This window comes from Chiloscyllium plagiosum, unplaced genomic scaffold (genome assembly GCF_037043375.1).
Source record: "Chiloscyllium plagiosum isolate Xiang-an unplaced genomic scaffold, Cpla_swu_hap1 HiC_scaffold_4, whole genome shotgun sequence".
NCBI classification, from domain to species: domain Eukaryota; kingdom Metazoa; phylum Chordata; class Chondrichthyes; order Orectolobiformes; family Hemiscylliidae; genus Chiloscyllium; species Chiloscyllium plagiosum.
In genome coordinates this window covers 99,062,356-99,088,141 of record NW_028270142.1, presented here as the reverse complement: position 1 = coordinate 99,088,141, position 25,786 = coordinate 99,062,356, and the positions used below count along the sequence as shown (strand labels likewise).

The following is a 25,786-nucleotide window of genomic DNA, read 5'->3' as shown; positions in this document are numbered from 1 at the left end:
CAGTTGGCTAGAAGGAGGCATCGGATGTAAAATATTTCTACTGTGGCTTCAGCAAGACTTTTCAGATTTTGGAGTTTCCTGCTTGACTATATCAGAAGCAATAAGTATGCAATCCTCCTGCACTACCATTGCCACCACCCAACTCAGCACGTCCTAAACAAGGATGCAGCTCTAATCTGCTCATTTTCTAACATTCACTCACTTGAATCCTACTCGGATGCTCACAGCACCCTGCCTGCATTGTTTTGCCTTCCCTTTTTGTGCTTTGGCCCCTCAGTCAGGGATGCCAGCCTTAAGATACAGCTGTTTTAGCATTGTGCCTCACACAGACCCAAATACAAGAAGTGTGTCATGTTTGTCACCAGTCTTTCATTAAGTGAAGAGAGAGATGTGGGCAGCACGGTGGCTTAGTGGTTAGCACTGCTGCCCCACACTGCCAGGGACCCAGGTTCGATTCAATCTTCGGGTGATCGTCTGTGTGGAGTTTGCACATTCTCCCCATGTCTGTGTGCATTTCCTCCAGATGCACCGGTTTCCTCCCCCAATCCAAAGATGTGTAGCTTAGGTGAATTGGCCATGCTAAATTGCTCATAGTGTTCAGGGGTGCCAAGGTAGGTGCATTAGTCAGGTGTAAATATAGGGGAATGGGTCTGGGTAGGTTATTCTTCGAAGGGTCAGTGTGGACTCGCTGGGCTGAAGGGCCTGTTTTCACACTGTAGGGATTCTAGTAAAAAAAACCTTCAGGCAGGGTGTCCTAGCATGGTATGTAGAGGGTAGCTTCCAGGCCAGGATTTGGACAGTCAGTTACAATTAGGTGGTCAGAATCAGGATGCTCTCCACATGAGAGGTGAGGAATCAACTGTTGTGTAGCCTGTCACCTATATTTCTGCCCTACCTGAGGGCCAATTTCCTCCTGGAATGAGAAAGATACAAGTAGTAAGGGAAATTAAAGTGGGTGGTATGGTTGTTACTTCTGTGCAAATGAGAAAGTGTCCAAAGCAAATGTGTGAGGCAGCACAGAGACCATGCAAGGTTAGTAGTGTTGAGGTTAGAGTCAGTGACGATGTGAGGGAAGGTGTTGCAGGCAATAGTGAGAGTGGTGGGGTTTGGATCTTGCCAGGGGGAGGTGGGTACAGCAGTGGAGATAGAATGCGAGTAAGACATCGAAGGAAAGATGGTGGCACTTACACTGGCAGAGTAGTGAATTTCAAAGATTTTCTTATGACAATTTAGTGCATACTGCCAGATGACTAAGACTGCACTGACCCAAGTGCCAACCAAGTATGAGGCTGGCATAGTCTGTGATCATGGCCTCTTCTGTTGATCCTAGGGAAAGAAGACATCCATCTGTGCACCACCCCAAACAGCATGGCCTTTAGATCCCTGCACACAAAGCAGGATGTCAAATTTCCCCCTTATCTGCCATGTTCAGGGTAAATATCAGAAACAATATAGGGCAGCTCCAAGCTGACAGTGATTGTTTGGGTTCACAACAGAATATTAAAAATGGTACCGATGTCAAGGATACCAGTCAATTTAGGATATATATAAAACAAGTCTTTGTTACATGGGTTTTAGAACACAGCAGTTTATATGAGTAAAATCCTTTTTACAACAAAGCATGTGTGTTAGCCTAAATTTAGATTAGTTTGAGGCATAAAATAGTCTTAAAACCATCAATGTTCCTTTTCACCTGGCCATATGATCTCTTCTTTACAGAAACTGTTTAACAACCAACCACAATTAAATAGAATATTCTCTGATCCCTCAATTGCTAAATCAACTCAAAAGTATTCATTGTTGAAAATAACTCAATCCTTAAAGCGGGCTGTGAGAGTTCAATCATTGGATAGGTTCAAGACAAAAATCAGTTGACTTCTGGAAAACAATGAAATTAAAAGATTTTGGAGACATCCAGAAAATTAGCAATGTGGAAGTAATCACCCAGGATCTAGAATGGTGAGGCAGGCCCGATGGGCTGAATGGCCTACTTCTGTAGCTACTTCCCAACAAGGATTTGTTCCCTAATGCCCAGAACTCCATATTGATAATGTGTCTGCAACCACTTTTTATGCCTCAAAATAAATAGCTATATTACAGTAACGGTCACAGACTGGTCTATAATTCTAACCTTTACGACTTGATGACAAGTAGTGACCCAAAAGTGAGGTGTATAAAAAGTAAGAACACCTATCCATAGACCATGATTGGCTGACTGTGGGTCATTAACTGGATGTGCATGGTAAATTCAACAAGGAAGTTCTGCCACTTGCACCTACAACCATCCATGAACCAGCCATTGTTTTTTCCACACAATCAGTAAATCTTGTGGCTCTTTCACACAAGCCATAGCCTTAAGTTACCAATGAGCATTTGATCTGTCTTGACAGCATACTGATGGCTTAATGGTTCATCTTAAAGTTCTATTTCCATGTTTCCAGGTTGAAATTGTTTTCATTTCATGGATGCATCCTTGAGATTTAATTTGCACATGAATTCTATGTTAACATGTTGACAAAAGCTACCTTAATTGAGAAAACCAAATGCTCCAAACTCTGCTACATGTTCCCAGCTCTGGTTTTATATTTACATGCAGTAAATAATATTAATATAGACACAAAACTTATTATGTTTCTATTTATATTCAGTCAATATTGTGGATTTTTGGCAATAAATTAAATGGTTTATTTTTATGTTTTCCCATTATTTTAATTGGCTAATCAGGTTACTTGGCCAATACATTACTTCTTGGGACAAGAGCTGTTTTTGTAGATAAATATGGTGGCCAATGAGAACATAGTAAAGTCTCACAAACAGCAATGAGTTAAACAACTAATTATCGTTTTTAAATTGTTATTGGGTAATGGATGAATTTTGGCTGAATACCAATGGAGAACTGGGGTCTACTTCAAAGATATGCAGAACCCACGGACAAGTGCAGCATTCTCTCAATAGTACACAGCAGCATTATGTGCTCTCAACCTGTAATCAATATTAAATTCACAAGCCTCTGACTCAGAGATCGGTGTGAAGGCTCAGCTGACTATAATTTCAGGACTGCAATAAGAGAGAATGTGGAACAAATTCATGACAGTTTTAACCTCATATTTTACATTTTAGGGAGATGTAGGCAAGGAAATGTATATCATCAAGACAGGACAAGTCCAGGTGCTTGGTGGACCTGATGACAAAGACGTTTTGGTTACCTTGAAGGCTGGATCTGTATTTGGAGAAATCAGGTAATTGTGTTTCGATTTAGGAATGGAATTAACGAACAATGCTAAGTTGGAAAATAAACGCATTGTATGCATAAAATTGTAAAATTTTAAACTATCCAAAAAGGTTCAGGAGAAACCTTTGAAATATTGCTGAAGATCATACAATATTGAAACAATGGAAGTTGAATATATTGGTGCAAATTTTCAGGGGAAGCCATTGAGGCCATTTGGAAACAGGCCAGAATTGTCCTTTGGTTGTGTCTCTCATCATGGCCAGTATTCCTAGGTCAATGATATTTACTGTTACTGTTGGGAAAATTCTGTTGGACTAAATGTAGGAAATTCCTTGAAGCTGCTTCCACAGCCTAAGACGGTTTGCAGGCTGCTTGGCAGCAATTTTTAAATCCCCACCCTCTTTTTCTGTAAGTTCTGGTAATGCAACATAATTGACAAAGGATATGTTTTCTTATCAGTTAAATCAGTCATCTAAGTGTGAACTAATATTTAGAATTCACTGGAAAATGCAGAACTTTTGTCTGTTAGAATATGAAGCAAAGCTGGTTTAGGGTGATTTTAGCACTGAGGAACACATGGGTTCGGCTCAATGGGTGTTTAAAGCTGTAAAGTACATGCAATATTTCAATTGGATTGATATTTCAACATTTTTTACTTTAAAATCTCATCCGCGATGTTTGCACAGGAAACTTGCCATTGAAAGCCAAGGGAGAACACAATTGCATGATACAAAGACTAATTAAAACACAATCCATGTTTCTTACTCACAGCTACTTTCTTATTTACTAGTGGAAAAGGGCTTGTTCACGTTACACTTGCAGAGAATTTACTTTTACACGTTGAATCTTTATTGAATCACGTTAAGGTAGATGTTGTCTTTGCTGTATTGCACTGGACCTCAGGCAATGAGCAATATACCCATTGGCAGTGGCTTGATGTTAAAAGATGTGCAACTGGACAGAGAGTGGAGCAGTGAATTGGGGAGCAACAAAAAGGAGCCAGTTCACAGGGGACATGGCTATGTCACAGGGTGTACTGAGCTGTACTTCTATGAGATGTCGAGGCTGCAGTGTTTTTAAGAAGCTCAGATTGCCATGTTAGACAATAACAGATATCTGCAGCGTCATTGAAGAGATCCTGCATGTTACTGACTCAATGGTCATTACCAGTGGCTATCAAAGCTAACACCATTTTCAACTTTTGTTGGAAATGTAGCCAATGTATAAGCATTGTATAAGGGAAAGGACTGATGGGTTGTTTGTCAAAGCTGCCACTGATCTGACCTTCACCTGATGTTACCAGTCAAAAAGAGGAGACATTCAGGTGAATTGCTTGCAGGGTATCACCAATTGCACAATTGTACAGCAATCTACACACCTCCAGATGAAGCAGGTATATTGGGAAGCCAGAAGGACTTCCAATCAATAAATGTATTGCTACTGTCCAAGCACAGGAAGCTATTTCTGCTGACCGGAGGGTTACCAAGATGCTTTCATCCACGATGCTTTAGCTTTTCAAACTGTAAGTAGACTTAAGAACTGCCTGCAAAAGGACACAGAATATGCCCTTCAAACTTTGATGACAGTTGTCAGAAACCCATGAATACTACATGACCACCAAAGTTATGATTGAACAAGTCATCAGCACACTGAAGGTATGCTTCAAATTGTGCTGAAGTGAAACAGGAGCTGCTGCCAGTCAGTGTTCATGCACCAAAGTCTCCAGAATTGTCATGTTGGGCTGCACATGACACAATATTTTACAGCAGTGAAGTTTGGTCTTGCAGGAAGAACAAGCTGCAGATTGCCTGCAGATAAATCCAGGGAGCAGGAGAGAGAAAACAAGGATAACAAGGAGTAGGAAAGCAAATAGAAATGTAGTAGCAGCTACATACTAATGTAGGACCATATGATATAGAAGTAAAAGTATCCTATTCAGCCCCTCGTGCCTGGGTACACTTGATTCCCTTGGCAACAGGAAACTATCAACCTATGTCTTAAAAATATCCAATGATCCCAATTCCGCCACATTCTGTCAGCTGATAGTGGAGACAGTTCTGATACAAACTATCCACTTGCACTGCTTGTTGACCCCTATAATGCTTTAGCTGAAGTCATTATCAACATGATCAACAAACAGCACATTTCGGCAAACTGCTTTACCATCAGGAAACTTCTCTCACATCCCCTTCCAAACTCTTGACATCCACCACTTTGAAGAACAAAGGTGGTACATGTATAGGAGTACGCCATCTGCAAGCTCACATGTCATATATGTATCTTTCTTGAAAATATATTGCCATTCTTTCATTGCTGCTGATCAAAACCTGGGAACTGCCTCCCAAATGGTATTAGGATTTTCCTACACCACAGTGACATCAGTAGTTCAAGAAAACAACTCACCATCCCTTTCTCAAGAGCAGTTAGCAATGGGTACCAAATTCAGGCCACATCCATCCCACATTGAATAAAACAATGACCGTCATTTCTTGAATGGCAAGAGCAAGTTAAACTGTCTTCCTATTAGAAATGCCTGGTACATTAGCATCCAAGACAGGTTGGATTTGAACCCAGTTCTTCGGGTTTAAAAGTAGGGAGACCACCAAAGCACCAGAAGACCCTTTGCATATGAGTGTATGTTTGTTTTTGTTAACAGATAGCTGAGGTGTAAGGGTGGGTTGGGTGATGGGGCACATCTTTCCTCCCTCTTTCTCTCTGTAAACTAGAAATCCTGGAACAGTGTACTGCCTCCTCTGTAGTTCTCAATTCTATGATGTGTTGAGAGTGACCTTGTGTTCTTTCTCCCTCTCCTTTGCTATTTGTGTCTTTTACTCCTCTAATGAGGGGGTATAGTGGCATGTGTTCCTCTATGGCATGATAGCTCAGCAATTAGCCCTGCTGCCTCACAGTGCCAGGCACCCGGGTTCAATTGTGTGGAGTTTTCACACTCTCCCTGTGTCTCTGTGGGTTTCCTCTGGGTGTTCCGGTTTCCTCCCATCAACCAAGGATGTGTAGGTTAGGTGGATTGGACATGGGAAATGCAGGGTTACAGGGATAGATTAGGAGGAGTACATCTGGGTAGGCTGTTCATAGGAGGGTCAAAGTACTCGATAGTCCGAATGACCTGCTTCCATGCTGTTGGGATTCTTCAATTCTATATATGCAATGCTGCAGTGAGATTGCCAATCTGGATAAGCTTGTTACAGGCAGAGTTAAGGGATGGGGTGATGAGGACAACGGGATTTATGTGAATATGCAGCTGTATTCACCTTTCCTACCTACTTAGATCATAAGATCCTTCATGCACTGAATTCGTGTGTGGCTCCAGTGCTCCAAATGCTGACCTTCTGGGTTCCTCATTGGCCCCAGAAGTACATCAAGGTAGACATCATTAAGGCAAGGGTGAGAATTTGACTTTCCAGAATCCATTCTTAAAAATTTGTCTTCTCTTGTTCCAACTCTCAATTGCTCCAAATTCCATCTTTGGATTGTCACATTAAATAGTGGAGAGGAGGCAATTTCTTACAAATCCTCATGATGCCAACTACCACACAATCAAAGGCAACACCAGAAGTAAAGTGATGATAAAGAGACAGCATTAAAATGCCAAATGACCACCGAATTGCATTCTGAATGGCTCAATTGAAATTGTCTCCACCTCACACCAAGGCTTAGCCAGGCCCAAACTATTCATTACATGAAAAGTTTTTTCTTTCACTCAATTCTGCTTCTTTTACAAGTTAGTTTAACTCTTTGATCAATCCTTGGACGAGTAGGAACATTTTAACTCTATTTACTCTATCCAGACCCTTCATAATTTTAAATACTTTAATCAGATCTCCACTCCATCTTCTCTTCAAGAAACTGCCTGTAGTCTTTTGTGGGCTATGTCTAATTATGGATTAATGAGAAATGAAAACCTCAAAATGATAATAACAAAGGTCAGTTCATGACATCTAAATCTGTCACTGTTTTCCAAATTCTCTATTATTTGGAGGAGATTTGTCCTATTTAGGCAACTGACATGCCATAAATCTAATTTTAAAATTCCTGATTAAATCTTGAGGGCAGTTTGACTATAGGTATGTGTCATTTCACATTAAGTGGACATTTAATCAAATACAACTCTATAGAAGTTGATAAATGTTCCATTGTAACTTATAATCTGCAGCATCTGATGAAAAATGAGCTACACTAATGCTGCAGCTCTGCAACTTGTGATCTTTATTTTGCACATCACACAAGGGCCTTCCAGCTGCTGGAAGGATTTCAATGGAAGAATGTGTGTGTTGTATAAGTCATGGTTCTGGAGGAGTTAATGTTGATGCCACATAGACTTTGTATGAAAACAGCTGAGATCTGCAAAGAGTTGATGAAAGGAGCAGGTATGTGCTGTACAGCTCAGTAATTATGCCGAGCAAGTTAATGTGAAGTGTGACTAGTGTTACTTCAATGAATTACCTTATTAAAGTAGACAAATGTCTTTACTGTTAAAACTCATCAGTGGTCTACTGTCCACCATAATGAGACAATTCCTAGACTCAACATAGAGAAAGGAGGACTGTTGGCAGCAATAGGATATGGTAGTCAGCAGTGGACAGACAGAATCGCCTTTGATCCTGAAGGAAGATTTTTTGAAGGAGCCTTACTGCTTTAGAAAGGCACAGTCAACAACTGAAACATGAAGATCGACAGTCAGCAGTAACTGTGCGAGTAACGACTAATTTCAACATTCCGGAGACAAATCTTCACTAAGAAACTGATAAGGGGTGCAGGGAGAACAGGGTGAGTTAGGGGGAAAAATAGCCAAACTGAGAAAAAGTTAAGGCTTTAGTGAAGTTAAGTGAATGAAGTGAATGAAGGTTTCCAAAAATAAGGTTAGATATCTCTAAAAGTAAGGAGAAAAAAAACTTCAGAAAAGTAGCACAAAGACCAGGAAACAAAAGCTCTCAAGTAAATTTTCATCTCACAAGAATTAGCATTGTCGCCATTGTGAATAGGTTCCATGAGGTACATCTGCAAAGAGTCATGAATGAGGCAGAAAAGTAATTGTAATAGGGCTGCAGCATCAGGAAGGCCTCAGAACGTATTTAAAATAAAAAAGAAAAGTGTAGATAGAGTTGGAGAAAGTCAGAATCAACTGAAGATTTGAAAGAATCAGGTTACTCACAAGTAACTGTAATTTCAGTGGGAAGATTTATAAAGCCAGATTTATTCAGCCAGAGAACTTCATTTAAACATTTGTGCTGTAGAAAATGCATTGTGTTTTGAGCCATGAAAGGCAGGATGATATTGTAAAATGAAAATGCTTATTCAATTTAAAAGGTAATTGCCTGGTCCAGTCATCCTGACTACAGTATGGAAGAAAGTATTTGTTTGAACAGAGCAACCATCTCCTATGATGGATATTCAAGAAATTAAAAATGGTGTTGTTCTGCTCTCTTTTAGAGAGAGATGACTTGTGGTCTTTTAACCTGGGGCTCACCCTGCCTGAGGCAAGAGACCAGGTAGAGAAAGCAGAACTTTCATGGTAACCTCAATCAGTGTGAAAATTGAACCTATGCTGTAAGCATCACTCTGCATTACAAACCAGTTGTTCAGCCAACTGAACCCATAATCATGAAATTATCAGAGGCCCAGAAGATATTTTAGGGAAGCTCATTGAGTTTGCATGGAACAGGGGTTGCTCTACAAAGGAAATTAAGGAGTTTACAAATCCTCCATTGATGATAATGGACTAATTTCATTAGTCGAACAGGAACACAATTCATCAGAAAGGATACCCAAGAAGTAAAAGACTCTTCAGAGGAGAAATAATTCAGAATCAAGGTCAACAGTTCTCAAGCAAAGACTTAGCATTCTTAGAAGACAGTGCCTTCTGGAAGAATTATAAAATGTCCAGACTACTTGCATTTGTGAAACCAGAGACTTGAGGTGAGATGGAATGTGATAAATGTAAAAGCAGTTATATGCATAAAGGTGTAATGCAATGGAAAAAGTGAGGAGACACTCTATAAAGTAATATGGAAATTGTACTAAGGTCTACCCAATCTGATAATGTAACTTTTTTTTATGCAGAAGCGGTTAAGATCTGCATGTGTTCCAAAAACAGCAGATGTGTTCTGCTTTTCTTCACTGATAATTAGACATGCCTTAGACTTAGCAGAGAGAAAAAAAGGATTAATGAGAGTAAACAACTGAAACCAGTTAGCAACACTTTATGAATCAAATATCTTTTCAGTTTCAGAAACAAATCCATGGACAGGCCTCAATATAATTCATGTTCTGCTCCAAGCTATAGAATGTAATTCTTTATTATTGCCATGGATAAGGGAATTTTAAATCTTGAGGGGTTTTTTTATTATTTGTTATTATTGTTCTAAGTGTAGCTCAGTTTCTTGTTGCCAGCACAAATGGCATACAATTCACGAAACGCACAGAGTTCCAGTTATACTTTGAATTCAATTCATAACCATGGCTGAATTTCTTAAATTTTTAATTTTTAATTTGTGGTGTCGTGAAAAAAAAATAACCATTTCTATCTGTGACAAGATAGGCTAATAACTTCTGAACAGGAAAAGATCTATTGGTTCAGCAAACTAGTTCCCCCAAATTAATGTAATGGCTCATCCACTCTAACACATAGGATCCATACCAACTCCACCTAAAAGCCAAGTAACCATAATCCTGGATTTTATGCTGGGAGCAGCATTGATTGCTTTAAGGGAAACATTCCTCCATTTTCATTGGCATCACTGGAGTTCAGAAAGTGAGGGATACACAGACTTTAACAGTCTTGATAAAGCATAAGTGGATGGACATTTCCTCTTGAGCTAAGAGAATTGTTTTAAAATTAGGGGTCACCCTTTAGGACAGATAGTTGAAGATTTTTTTCATTGAGGGGTGAGTGACTTTTGAATTCTCAGCCTCAGAAGGCAGTGGCTAGGGATTAGTGAATTAGTCTAAGACAGACATAGATCATTCTTGTTAGGCAAGGAATCTAATGTTCTAAGGGGTAGATAAAAATGTAGAAGGTGAAACAAAAATAGTTCAGAGCCATATCTTATTTAACCGCACAGCAGCCTCAAGGGGCCGAATGGTCTACTTCTCCTGGTACTTTTCATGTTTATATGTGTGAATTAAAGTCCTATTGACCAATGGAATAGACTAGCAGCACTGTATATCCAGCAGCAGATTGATGGCCACCACTGAGACTTCAAGCAGCTCCAACCCTCACCAAAGACCCCAGCTAAGTCTGAGGTATGACAAGCTGGTGACTAGATTCAAAAGACCAGGGCAAAGTTAAACAGACAGATAACCTGGGGGTGAGTTCTCAATAATAGGCACAGGGAAACCATATAGGAGTTGCCCTCGCCCACACTGCTCCAACCCAACACCAATCCGCACAGCGAAAGCTGACAGGCTTCCCAATGGTCTATCCCATAAGCGTTCCCTTGACACCATTTGACCAACAAAGCCCTCAGTAATTAAATTTCAGACAGATACAGGGAGGGTAGGTAAGTGGATTATACTTGATACTGTTGAGCAAGGTCAATTTATAGCTGGAATCATCATCAATAGCATTGCTGAAGATGGAGAGTGGTCTGATAGGATGGTAATTTGTTGAGTTGGATTTTATTCTGCTCTTTACTAGATTTGGTCCTGCATACCTGGTCAATGTTCCACTTTGCTGGATAGATACCAGTGTTGTAGCTACCCTGTTGTAGCTTAACTAGTTCTGGAGCACAAGTTTTCATTACTACAGCCAGGACACTATGAAGACACAGAGCCTTTGCAATTTTCAGTGACGTCAATTGTCTCTTGATATCACAGGAGTGAATTAAATCACTGAAGTGTTGACCTGTAATGTTTGGAATCCTAAGAGAAGCTCAAGAATGACATGAGAAAGAAGTACCAGCAACAATGAGCGTTCTCTATTCAAGAAGAAATTGTTCACTTTCTCAATCCTATCAGAGCCCTTAATCTTTTAAAATACACTTCAACTATACTTCAACATTCCTGAAGAAGGGCTTATGCCCGAAACATCGATTCTCCTGTTCCTTTGATGCTGCCTGACCTGCTGCGCTTTTCCAGCAACACACTTTTAAGCTCTGATCTCCAGCATCTGCAGTCCTCACTTTCAACATTCTCAAGTCAAGTTTATGCAACCTATCCCCATTAAGCTCTGGTATTGTACGTCTCCAATTTCAATGGGGATAAAAACCTGTTCACATCGTGCCTAATAGACCACATCAATTCTGACAGATGGTGTTGCACACCACTCCTTGCATGACCTGTGCAGTGTTCTACAATGAGGATATCCATTCAGGGCAAATTGGCTGTGACTTTGTTGCTGGGAAATCAATCTAATTCTGCATAACACTACTTGAAGTGGCACCAGCGCACATATATTTTTCCCCAATATAGCTTTGTCAAGCTTGAACGGATATTATATTTTTCTGTTCATCACTAAGGATTACCTATGCTACAGTCAAATGAAAACATAGCTAATATAAATTATATGAGCACAATTATGAATTCAAATACATTATTAATGCAAACCTTCTCTGACTTAGAGCAGTGATCTTTGGAATAGGCAATATGGCACAATAATCCGTGTTACAGCCAATTATGTTAGATGCAAATATCTCAGTAGTAGAGGTCACATACAGTCCTAGTAATTGACTTTTGTTGTACCATTGTTGAAAAATATTTATCAACAAGTAGGTGTAAACTCTGAAATCAAGATTTATGATGTCTGTCTCCAACCACAATAAATTAATAAACTTCCATCTGTTAAGCTGTTCAAGGTTATCATAGATTCCCTAGAGTGTGGTAACAGGTCCTTCGGCCCTACACCAACCCTCCGAAGAGTAACCCACACAGACCCATTCCCCTAAGCTATTACCCTATATTTACCCCTGAACAATGCAGCTAACCCAGGCAAAAGTGCATACTGCAGATGCTGGAGGTTAGAGTCAAGAGCGTGGTGCTGGAAAAGCACAGCAGGTTAGGCAATATCCACAGAGCAGAAACATCAAAGTTTCAGGCAAAGGCCCTTCATCAGTAAGAATAGAGGTTGAGAAGGAGAGTCCTTAACAATACACTCATCTGCTGCCAGAACTGAAACAGCACTGTTGGCATCATTTTGGATTACAAGCCAGCAGTCTAGCCAACTGAGCTAACGATCTATACTTCATCTGTAACTTTGCCTATGGCCCTGAATGAACAAACAAAACAGGAAATATGATTTACGATTTGTCTGTCTCTCCTTTTAGACCTTAAAGTTATACTCAAAGTATCACATCACACTTGCATTGCATTGGATTTTATCTGTCAACCAACTTCAACGGCAACAGAGCATTAAAGATCATATCACCCATGTTCCTAACTCAGAACTTCTAACCTTTATGTGCAATTATGGAATAGTGTAGGATTCATATTCTTCCATTAAAAAGCAATACAATTCACCCGATTCCCTGCTACACCCTACTTGGGCTAGATTTTTCTTCCTTTTGAAGTCTACTATTGAATCTGTATCCACCAACCTATCAGGTGATGCATTCCAATCTTAACCATTCAGTACATTAAAAAAAAATCTTCATTGGTTCTTTGTGGCAATCACTTTTAATCTATACTACAGAGGGTTCCAGATGCAGAGGGTATGCTCATTAAAAGTTTGAATTTCCTAGGCAATTCCTATAGTGTCTACAGTGCTGGTGTATCTCCATTGGCCTGATGTGCACCTCTAGTCTATGCTGCTCCAACAACTCTCTGGTATTCACAATATCTGGGCCATCATGTGGTACTTTATCAAGAGACTTTTGAAAATCCACTTCCAGAATATCAACTGCTTTATTCTCATCCAGTATTTCTGTTAGGAGAAAGTGAGGTCTGCAGATGCTGGAGATCAGAGCTGAAAATGTGTTGCTGGAAAAGCGCAGCAGGTCAGGCAGCATCCAGGGAACAGGAGAATCGACGTTTCGGGCATAAGCCCTTCTTCAGGATTTATGTTAGCTCATCAAAAAGCTCAGTCAAGTTTGATAAACATCTTTTGTCTTTAATCACTCAATCTTCACTCTGTTCATTAGTCTACCCTTTCCAGGAAGCTTCCCAATAATCTCTAAATTATTAGGTTGAATTTTATGGGGATCCTCTCCCCTCTGTGTGATCCAGTCCATGATCCTATGACCATTCTACAGCAATTTAATGCTATTTTATTTAAGTCTATTTCCTTTCACAAAATGATATTGACCTTTTACTAAATGCCCTGCTATTTCTTCCATAATATTGGACTCCAGCATTTTTCCAGTGATAGGTCTTGGGCTAACTGGCCACAGATTCCAACTTTCTGTCTCCCTCCCTTCTTGAACAGGGAAATCACATTAGCAATTTTTCAATCCAATGAAACCTTCCCAGAATCCAGTGAGATCTGGAATATTCCACCTAATGTCTCCACAAATCCTTCATCCACTTTCTTTAAAATCCTTGGATGCCAGCCATCATATCCTGGTGACTTGTCTGTCTTTAATCCTTTTAGTTTATCAGATACTTATCCTTCGTCATAAAGACTTTTACAAGATCTTTCCTCCCATTAGCAACTTGTTTATCTGTTATATTTGGGATGGTTATAGTGTCCTCAACCATGAGCAAAATATTGCTTTAAATATCTGCCATTTCCCTCTTCCCCGTTATCAATTCCCCAGCTGTAACTTCCAAAGATCCTTTAGCTACTGTCTTCTTAAAAACCCATAGAAGCACTTGCTATATAGTTTTCTACTTCTGGCCAATTTACTTTCATTACCTTTTTATTAGCTTCCTAACCATCTGCTACTGGTTCCTAAAGTATTCACAATCTTCTGACCTACCACTAGTTTCTGCTGTGTTGTAAGCTTTAGTTTTTAATAAATTCTCTCCTTGACCACCATGAGTTACTCATCCTCCTTATTAAGTCCTTTTTTTTTTGACCAGACTATATTATCTTATTGTTGCAGTCTTCTGGCTGGAGTTGGAGGGAATCGGCGAACTGCTAATGTGGTTGCAAGTGGATTTACAAATGTATTTATTTTGGACAAGAAGACTCTGAATGAAATTCTTATGAATTATCCAGATTCACAAAAGCTTCTTAAAAGGAAGGCCAGGTAAGTAAAGAATATTTAAAGCAGTAAGAATATTTAAAAATTATATTGCTGAATAAACAAACCATCACCTCGACCTCTTCATAGCCAACTGCCGCCGCGATATTAACCGCCACCTGAACTCCCCCACCCCACTCACCCACTCCAACCTCTCACCCTCGGAACGCGCAGCCCTCCACTCACTCCGTTGCAACCCCAACCTCACTATCAAACCAGCAGACAAGGGAGGCGCGGTAGTAGTTTGGCGCACCGACCTCTACACCGCTGAGGCCAAACGCCAGCTCGCAGATACCTCCTCCTACTGCCCCCTTGACCAGGACCCCACCCCCCACCACCAAACCATCATCTCCCAGACCGTCCATAACCTCATCACCTCGGGTGATCTCCCATCCACCGCCTCCAACCTCATAGTCCCACAACCCCGCACCTCCCGCTTCTACCTCCTGCCCAAAATCCACAAACCTGACTGCCCCGGCCGACCCATTGTCTCCGCCTGCTCCTGCCCCACCGAACTCATCTCTGCATATCTCGACACGGTCCTGTCCCCCTTAGTCCAAGAACTCCCCACCTATGTTCGGGACACCACCCATGCCCTCCACCTGCTCCATGATTTTCGCTTCCCCGGTCCCCAACGCCTTATTTTCACCATGGACATCCAGTCCCTGTACACCTCCATCCCCCATCACGAAGGACTCAAAGCCCTCCGCTTCTTTCCTTCCCGCCGTACTGACCAGTACCCTTCCACTGACACACTCCTTCGACTGACTGAACTGGTCCTCACCCTGAACAACTTCTCCTTCCAATCCTCCCACTTCCTCCAAACGAAAGGAGTAGCCATGGGCACCCGCATGGGCCCCAGCTATGCCTGCCTCTTCGTAGGATATGTGGAACAATCCATCTTCCGCAACTACACTGGCCCCACCCCCCACCTTTTCCTCCGCTACATCGATGACTGTATCGGCGCCGCCTCGTGCTCCCACGAGGAAGTTGAACAGTTCATCCACTTCACCAACACCTTCCACCCCGACCTCAAATTCACCTGGACAGTCTCAGATTCCTCCCTCCCCTTCCTCGACCTTTCTATTTCCATCTCAGGCGACCGAATCAACACGGACATCTACTACAAACCGACCGACTCCCACAGCTACCTGGACTACACCTCCTCCCATCCTGCCCCCTGTAAAAACGCCATCCCATTCTCCCAATTCCTTCGACTCCGCCGCATCTGCTCCCAGGAGGACCAGTTCCAAAAACGCACAACCCAGATGGCCTCCTTCTTCAAGGACCGCAATTTCCCCCCCGACGTGGTCGACGATGCCCTCCACCGCATCTCTTCCACTTCCCGCTCCTCCGCCCTTGAACCCCGCCCCTCCAACCACCACCAGGACAGAACCCCACTGGTCCTCACCTACCACCCCACCAATCTCCATGTACAGCGCATCATCCGCCGTCATTTCCGCTACCTCCAAACGGACCCCACCACCAAGGATATATTTCCCTCCCCTCCCCTATCAGCATTCCGTAAAGACCACTCCCTCCGTGACTCCCTCGTCAGATCCACACCCCCCACCAACCCAACCTCCACTCCCGGCACCTTCCCCTGCAACCGCAGGAGGTGCAAGACTTGCGCCCACACCTCCCCCCTCACCTCCCTCCAAGGCCCCAAAGGAAACTTCCATATCCGCCACAGATTCACCTGCACCTCCACACATATCATCTATTGCATCCTCTGCACCCGATGTGGCCTCCTCTATATTGGGGAGACAGGCCGGCTACTTGCGGTGCGTTTCAGAGAACACCTCTGGGACACCCGGACCAACCAACCCAACCACCCTGTAGCTCAACATTTCAATTCCCCCTCCCACTCCACCAAGGATATGCAGGTCTTTGGACTCCTCCATCGTCAGACCACAACAAAACGACGGTTGGAGGAAGAACGCCTCATCTTCCGGCTAGGAACCCTCCAACCACAAGGGATGAACTCGGATTTCACCAGTTTCCTCATTTCCCCTCCCCCCACCCTGTCTCAGTCAAATCCATCAAATTCAGCACCGCCTTCCTAACCTGAGATCTTCTTCCCGACCTCTCCACCCCCACCCCAGTCTGACCTATCACCCTCACCTTGACCTCTTTCCACCTATCACATTTCCGACGCCCCTCTCCCAAGTCCCTCCTCCCTACCTTTTATCTTAGCCTGCTGGACAAACTTTCCCCATTCCTGAAGAAGGGCTTATGCCCGAAACGTCGATTCTCCTGTTCCCTGGATGCTGCCTGACCTGCTGCGCTTTTCCAGCAACACATTTCCAGCTCTGATCTCCAGCATCTGCAGACCTCACTTTCTCATCACCTACATCCCTTAATCTAAGGACGACAGTATTCTGTTAAGAAGATAGTAAAAGAGATCTCTTCACAGTCACAGTTTATTTTTGCACTCCCCTCTTTCATTTAGATAGAACATTAAATACATATTTATAAATCAAAAACATTCAGGAAATCATCAATTTCATCTAGATTATGGGTATTTCACAAGCCATGTTTCAGCTAACATAGATATGGAAGTTACATATAGTATTCTGACACATACACACTTCATGGTTAAGCATGACCCAAGGTGGAGATGAGAGAGATTTGCTTCATGACACATGGCCATAATTTTTCAGTCACTATTACACACAAGGATGGTTCCAGAGGACTGGAGAAATGCAAACATTGTTCCAAAAAGGGCTGAAGCATAACTTTGGCAATTATCCCAGACCAATCAGTTTAGTTTAAGTGATGGGGCAAAATCTACACATGATCATTCACCATAGGTTTAATAATCACATGGACAAATGTGGGTGAGTTAAGAAGAGCCATCATGGATTCCTTAAGGGAAGACTCTATTTAACTATTTTGCTGGAGATTTCTAGAAGCATAATCTAGACAGTTGATAAGAGTAACACAATTAATATGTTGTATGGATTTCCAAAGGTGTTTGATACAGTGTTACACTACAGAACTATGAGCAAAATTAGACCTCAAAAAAGTATTGTTTTCCTTGATATATACTATCAATTGGACTTTGGTCTATGAAGCATTATCTAAGTTTGCAGATAATGAAAAGCTTTGAAGCTTTTTAAACTGTGAGGAAGGCAGAGTAAAACTTTATAAGATATTGACAAGTTGGTGGAGTAGGTGAATAGGTGGCAAATAAAGTTCATTGCTGACAAGTGTTAGGTTATACATTTTGGTTAAAAGGCTGCATAAAATAAATGCTACTATTATAAGGGATATGCAGGAGCAGAGGGGCCTGGGAGTATATGTGCAAAGGTCATCAAGGTAACAGGGTAGGTGGCAAGAACAATTAATAAACCATACAGTATCCTGGGCTTTATTAGTTTGAATATAGAGTACAAGAGCAAGGAGTTGATCCTGAATTTGTATAAGACACTGGGTTAGATCTTAGCTGTACAGTCTTGAGAACAACACTTCAGATAGGATGTGAACTCTTTGGAGTGAGTTCAGAAGAGGTTTACAAGAACAGTTCCAGGAATGGGAAACTGTAGTTGTGAGTAGATTGGAGGAGTTGGGACTGCTTTTCTCGAATGAAGACTAAGAGGACATTTTATTGAAGTTTTCAAATCATGAGGAGTCTGGACAAAGTAGATACAGAGAAACTGTCCACGCTCATAAAAGGATTGTAAATAAGGGGGCAAGAATTTGAAGTAATTTTCAAAAGAAGCAAATCTAATGTAAGAAATATCTTTTTCTCACAGCAAGTCATTAGAGTCTAGAATACAGTGCCCAGAAGTGTGTTAGTGGTAGGTTCAATCAAGGTATTTCAGAGGATATTGGGCCATTATTTAAATAGAAGTAATGTGCTGAGTTACAGGGAAAAGGCAGGAGAATGGAACTAAGTTATGGTGTTCAGCAAGCTGGTGCAGACATATTGAACTAAGTGACCTTTTGCATCATAATAATTCTGTGATTCTGTCCATCTTTGAGGCCAGAACTAACTGACAAAATGATCTTGCCACCATCTCAAAGTTTATCGGCCTTTATCTGGGTGATAGATATAGGATAGATGTCAGTGGTAGTTCTTTACTCAGACAATAGCAGGGGTGTGGAACGAAATGACTGCAACAGTTATAGACTCGCCAACTTTACGGGTATTTAAATGGTCATTGGATGGACATATGGACGAGAATGGAATAGTGTAGGTTAGATGGGCTTCAGATTGGTTTCACAGGACGGCACAACATCAAGGGCTGAAGGGCCTGTACTGAGCTGTAATGTTCTATATTCTATGTTCATTTCTTTGTATCTTTGGTAATTTCTTATTCGTCATTTTCATGCAATCTTTTCATGCCATATGAATCTGGTTTTGTACAATATATGTCCTATTCTTCCACGCAAGTTTCTTACAGTATTATCAAACTGACATTCCCACTGCTGACTGTACATGGGTTAAAATTCCTTTTGTTCAATGCCAATAAGATAAAGGTCAAGTTTTTCAGTTCCAGCACCTCGATGTTTGATGCATCAATTTGCCCAAACACCTTATTAGGTTAAATTGAGGGGTGTTGAACTTCTGCAATTATTTTTATTCCAAGTTTCACTTTTATATTCTTCCTCGTTTGTTATGTTTTTCACTAATACCTTCATATCACTGCTGCAGGAATTATAATGAACCTTTTCATTATATATTTTGCTCAATAAGGCAACAGGGCATGCTAAATGTAGTTATATGGAATGCAATGCAACAAAGAGGTTGTATAAGGAAAGGGGAACATTTAAGAAACAGGAACTTATTGAGAAAAAAGCAGGTGAAGGCACTTCAGCTGAAAAAAATCCCACTTCAAAGTATTAAAAAGACAACTAGTCCAGGTTAAAAAACGTTAAAGATCAAAAAGCTAAATTGTCAAATAAGAAAAATACTTACAACAAGGAAGTTCAAATTGGATACTGTCAGAATAAGATAAACCAAGTTCTTTGATCTGTATGACAATTAAAAGTAGGTTTATAATGAGGTATGAAACAAGCCTGGAACTAATATTACATTAAAAAAAGAATGTAAACACATAGCAGACTAGAAATCATAAAAAGTGTAAAGAAAACTAAGTAGCTAAGAGAAATTGTAAAGGAGTAATCTTCATACCTCCCCCACAAGTATCTTTGCGTTCAGGGCACCTTCCTGATCTCATCCCCCATGTTACAGTGGGTAAGTGAAGCACCAGACAAGCTTAAACCTATTGTGGCCCTTCAGCTGGACTTTAACTGCCACTTCAGGGCTTCTTTCTGCCACTGCTGACATTTTTCACTCCTCAGGGGAAAGCAATCTACCCAGTCACTGTGCCTGCATAGAAGGCTGTTAGGCAGAAGGTATGTAACAACCTTTAGGGGGTAGTTATCTCTCCATCTCCTATGTCACTTCCATCTGGCCTCAATCTCGAACCTGATTACCCTCTCCACCACCTTCATGAGAATCGCAAGTCCAAACTCTCAGACCTATCTGAAATCCAGAATCAGGGATCTTCACTTTATTATGTGAACCGGTTGTAGTGCCATTCATAGTCTCTGATACTGACACTACAAAGCTCTCCATAAAAAAAAACATTGTGTCCCTGAGAGGCAGATAATTAAGGTCCTCCTCAGTCCAATATCGCCACAGTTTTCACATCAGGAGGGGTGGTTAACCTATCCTCCAGCAAAATCCACCAAAAGATCTGAAACACATGTTACAAGTCAAAGAACAGTTACAGAAATTGTAAGGTTGAATAGAAAATGGCATTCATATGGAGGATGAATGGTGGAGGTTATCCAAGTGGATTTCCGAGCATCATAAAATATTGGCTGGTTCAATGTGAGGACAGCAGAGAAGATGGACAGTATGACATTTCACCAGGCTCTTCTCACTGAAAATGTCAAGAAGAATCTCCCTGTCCCCAACCTGTTGTTACCTTGCCATCCAGCTGTTGACCTTCCCACCAAGTTTAATGCTGGTGAGCAGGGGAAGGGGGATAAGCAAGAGCTGTTTGCGTTGCCTTCTCCTATACCTGAGATCACAGGTAAGACCTGAGCATGGATGCATTACTAAGGAAGCCATGAAAAGAGAACCTGGTATTGGACATTTATATTTAATTTCTGCCTACAAAATAAGCAATGGTTTAATCCAAAGCTTTTAGGAGGCAATTTTCAAACGCATCTGCCCCTTTTTCTCATTCATTCATTCATGGGTTGTGCACATCACTGGCTAAGCCAGAAATTTTTGTCCCTCCGTAAATGTCCTGCAAAACACTAGGGGTGAGCTGTCTTCCTTTATCGTTGTAGACTATAAGGTACAACAAACCCAGGGTGGCATTCCAAGATTTTAATTCACAACAGTGAAGAAGCAACAGGAGGAATCTTCTCAGAGTCTGAGCAATAGGAGCTATGGTGAGATGTGTGATACATTCAGGTGAGGAGCCTGGCACAGTCCATTGTGCTGTCGAAATCAATTCACTCCACCTTTTACGCTTTTCACAAGTGGCCTCTTAAAGTCTCACTGGGCAATGACAAATTGCCGATTGACTGCCATTACTGATCGTTAACCACCTTGTTAACAGCCAAATTCACCACTTTAATATTCTGGCTACCATCTTGCCAAACTTGTCAAAAAAGATTTGACATCAGGAACACTTGACCAGACCACGTACCTGGTAGATGCCTGCTCTATATGACCTCCATGTTTGACACTGAACATTGGCATCTGATATGTGCCAGCCTCTAAGAACTCTTATTGCACATCTCCAATCCACTTAGAGGAAACTTTCACACTTCAATGTTGCACTGGCAACTTCCACTGTAATGCTGCAATATTGGCGCTGTGCACTCAGGGATACACATGCATCTAATCATGGACTGAACAAGGCTGCATCTCCGAGCTCCCTACTCGCTTCCATTGTGCTCACTCATTTCAAGACTATTTCGATGCTCAGTGCATTCCTGCCTTACTGTGTCTTGCCTTTTGAAACTTTGCCGCTTCAGCCAGAGATACCAGGCCTCGCATAGTAACAGGCCCTTTACAATTGAAGCTGAGGTTCATCTCAGCAGTGGTGGTTGTTCTTAATTGACTACTTAAGAGTCTTAAATACGAACAAAGTGCTGCAATTGCTGGAAATTTGAAACAACCACAGAGAAGGCTGGAGAATCTCAGCAGGTCTGGTAGCATGACTCTTTTTTCAAAGAACTCATAATACTTCCAAGTTTTTATCATCTGCAAATTTTGAAATGTGGTCCTGCATACCCAAGTCAAGATCATTAAGAAGAAGGTCTTTATTCCCTTAATTAATCTATCAGAATTGCCAAGGCCTGGGAATCCCCTCCTCTATGTGTTAAAACTGGTGAGGAGTTTATATTGGTGATTTTGTGACTAGTCTTCTTAAAAGTAGACTGCTTCTCCATTCCCTATCGGCCTGAATTCAAACTTTAAGTTGGCACTTTTGGAGTGAATTAGAACTGAGTTTGTGGAATTTAAAGTTCTTAATATGACTCTATGACCTGCCCATCCAACCCCAAAACATTGTCATCAACAAGGCTTCAAAAATATCTCCAATATTCAAAGTGTGTCTTAGTAATGTTCTTAAGATCTACCACAATGATAGTTATCAACAGCCTCCCACTGATTTAGTACTAGTGGAAAATTAGGAACACTTTTAGATTAGATTCCCTACACTATTTATATCTTCTGTGACTTTACATGTATATTGATGGTAATATTACAGACAGGGTCAAAGTAATAACAAGAAAAATAATTATTGTTTAATTGTAATAATGCAATGTGCAAATATTAAGAAATGCAATAAAAACTTGCAGGTGGCACAGGCCATTTGGCCCAAAAAGTCCACACTGACTCTCCAAAGAGTAACCCACCCAGGTCCATTCCCCTACCTTACATTTATCCCTGACTAATGCATCTAACACTATGGGCAATTTAGCATGACCAAACCACCTAATCTGCACATCTTTGGACTGTGGGAGGAAACTGGAGCACCCAAAGGAAATCCACACAGACATGGGGAGAACATGCAAATTCCACACAGACAGTCGCCCAAGGTGGGAATCAAACCCAGGCCCTGGCACTGTGAAGCAGCAGGGCTAACCACTGTGCCACCTGCAAGTTTTTATTGCACTTCTTAATATTTGCACATTGCATTATTACAATTAAACAATAATTATTTTTCTTTGTTATTACTTTGACCGTGTCAGTAATGTTACCATCAATATCCATGTAAAGTCACAGAAGTAAGATATAAATAGTGTTTCATGCAGCTGATTATTACAAAATATATTACAATGACTGTACAAGAACTTTATATAAGTTCTTTATTGGTAAATCTTTTATTATGACTGTGTAATAAAGAGCACTTTATAAGCTACTTCAAGAATAAATGTGTTATAATTGGGTGGCATGGTGGCTCAGTTTTTTTTAGCACTGCTGCCTCATGGCACCAGGGACCCAGGTTCAACTCCAGCCTTGGGCAACTGTCTAAATGAGAGTTTGCACCTTCTCTCCATGTCTGTGTGGGTTTTCTCCGGGTGTTTCAGATTCCTCCCACAGTCCAAAGGTGTGCAGTTTAGGTGGATTGGCCATGCTGAATTGCCTGTAGTGTTCAGGGATGTATAGGTTAGGTGTACCAATCATTGGAAATGTAGTCTAATAGCTTGGGGGAATGGGTCTGGGTGGGATAGCCTTTGGAGGGTTGGCATGGACTTGGGCCAAATGGCCTGTTTCCACACTGTAGGGAATGTATTCTATGATAAAAATACATTAAAAGAAGAGTTAACATATTTTATAAGGATTATAAGTAGCCCTGTTTTATTACAAATGAACTTCCACGCAACATACTAATCCTTCCATCATTCAGAGAGTTTCCATAGTAACAAACTGACCTGCTCGCCTCATTTGAGATATTGAATGTTATCGTAAGCAAACCAGAAGCTTGGAGATTATCGCTGACAGTTTCCTCCAGATATGTAGCCAGCCTCGACTTGACCTCAGGTCAATTGCTTTATTCTCCACAAGAACTATCTCGCACATGTTTTGCAGCTCTGTACTCATCTGGACCTGATTCTGAAGCTCAGAATCAGAATCCTGCAAATTTGAAATTGCTGTAATTATTCAGTAATAATTTGCATCTTTTGATGATGCTTACTTGATCTGTATGTCATTTTTGTATATTTTAGTGAATTTTAAAAGGAATCGCCGGTCACAGTGCAAATGGAGCTGATAACAGTTTTATACCACAAATATGTATGCATTTTAGTGGCAATGCAACAGAAGCTAGACAATACATGTCAAATTTAGATGTTTTTAGTTACAATAACATAATTAAGACCCAATTTCTCCTTTTATCAATTATTCATTCACACATTGTGAAGATGAGTTGATGTGATTAAAAGTATTGTCATTTTGTAAATGGATTGTATGTTTGATAATATTATAAAATGAAGAGTCAGTTGGCATAGTATTAAGTAGTTCAACAACTGACTAACTCAACAAAAAAGTCAAATATATGACTTCAAGAAGCTTCAATAGAAGACAATGCTGAACATGAACAAAGGTATTTGTCACTGGTGCAGAGTGACAATGGGTAAAGGTCTTTTAAAGAATAAGACTTTTCAGTGCATTAAATTCTGATTCTTGCTGGATTGTGAACTTCATGTGATTGGTGAGTAAATGGGGAGAATTACAGCTTGTATAATTCATTGCACAACAGATTGATAGTGGAATGTAAATAACCTTCAAATTCCAGATAGACCACAGTGACTAATTCACAGCAGCTTTTAAAATTACCTACTTCAATATTCAATGAACACATTATCATAAAATCTTTGAATTTAGCAGAATCTCATGGATGTGAAGATAACCTATCACCGTAAATATGAATAATTACCTTTATAGTTTTGAAATGTTACATGTTTTTTAAACATTATAAATCATTTTGTTTTTCAGAAAATTATTCCCAGTCGATAAAGACAAGAAGGATAAAAGCAAATGTAATCCTGCTAATACGTCAATATTCCTAATAAGGCCGAAGCAAGACACTCCAAAATTGTTTAATATACTGTTGCTTGCAGTAAAATCCAAAGGATTGACTCTACTCAAGAGATTCTTGAAAATGGAAACAAAGGTTATATGATTCCTGTGTGGCTGATGTTTATTTGGTTATTATTATGTCAATCGTAGTATGTACATAGAACAAGTTGAAGTATAATAATAGCAGATCATTAAGATGTGCTTGACATTATTATACAAAGAAAATATGTTAGATAACTTATTTTTGATTATCCAATCAAAAGTGAATTGAAGTCCTGACTGTGAATGTTTAAATAAATTTTCATTTGCAAATACACATTTGTATTAATGGTTCTTTAATATGAGCCAAATGCGATATGTTTAAATATTTAACTTCAATCTATTGTATTTTTTTTTACTCTTAAGATTTAATTTGTAGTATTGATATGTCGGTACAAAACATAGCGTATATACCTTTTAGTACAATGAACAGGTTGGCAACATATGCTATACTCCCTGTAGAGGCCAATAATTTTTAAATAGATATTGGAATTTCCAGTTTCCATATCAATCACACTATAAAGTTTTAAGTTTAAAAATCTTTACTGTGCCAAGCACAGTAACAGCAACATTATTTAAATGTTATTTAACTAACTTAAATGACAGATAAGGAATTCCCCATTTGCTTTTGAACATAGCAGAAAATCCCCTGCCCCAGTTATACATTACACTATTCCCTGAGTAGACATTTTCCTCTTTAGGAACCAGCCCAAAGCTACTCTCAGCTCCTGATGGCTTGCTTCTTTTTCCCTTCCTTTGACAGAATTAATTTTCAATCCTAGAACGGACTTCCACTGTGAGCATTGCACCAGAGATTTCACCATCTAGTCTCAGCTAAATGAACCTTCCAGCCTTATTTAAATCCTCAAAAATACAATGCCTTCAAATTGAAAATGAGTTCAAAACTACAGTTTATGAGGCCGCCCACTCACGTAGCATTTTCTCTACTCTCAACAAGACTGGTTGTCGTGTTTTCCTGCTCTCTTTCTCAGATTCTTGCAAACCAACTTATGTCTGTGAGTTTTAGCAATATCTTGGAAAACTCATTATCTGATACCACAGATTATAATGATAGTTAATAATTTAATACTTTTTACTCTATCCTTCACAAAACGCATCTCTAAAGTAAATCATATGGGATTTGTATCCATGTCAAATGTCTTCTAACTCTATTTTACTTATGCTTTAAACTGTGTTTGATTCCAAACTATTTATAAAGCCTGGCATTCCCAGCATCTTATACTCTTGGAGACCAGTAGTCAAAGGTGTGCTGCTGGAAAAGCACAGCCGGTCAGGCAACATCCCACGAGCAGGAGAGTC

The 25,786-nt window shown here is 40.5% G+C and overlaps 1 protein-coding gene across 2 annotated transcripts in view; it reads left to right on the top strand.

Moving 5' to 3' along the window:
- Window positions 1–24,731, top strand: part of LOC122549359 (cyclic nucleotide-gated channel beta-3-like) — a 106,470-nt gene extending 81,739 nt beyond the window's left edge. For both annotated transcript variants that reach the window (XM_087986507.1, XM_043689032.2), the window contains 3 exons: window positions 3,121–3,239; window positions 14,227–14,373; window positions 24,344–24,731. In XM_087986507.1, the coding sequence (XP_087842633.1) occupies window positions 3,121–3,239; window positions 14,227–14,373; window positions 24,344–24,530 (453 nt within the window). In that variant the 3' untranslated portion in view covers window positions 24,531–24,731. The remainder of the gene's footprint in view (window positions 1–3,120; window positions 3,240–14,226; window positions 14,374–24,343) is intronic.
- The last annotated feature ends 1,055 nt before the right edge of the window (window positions 24,732–25,786 follow it).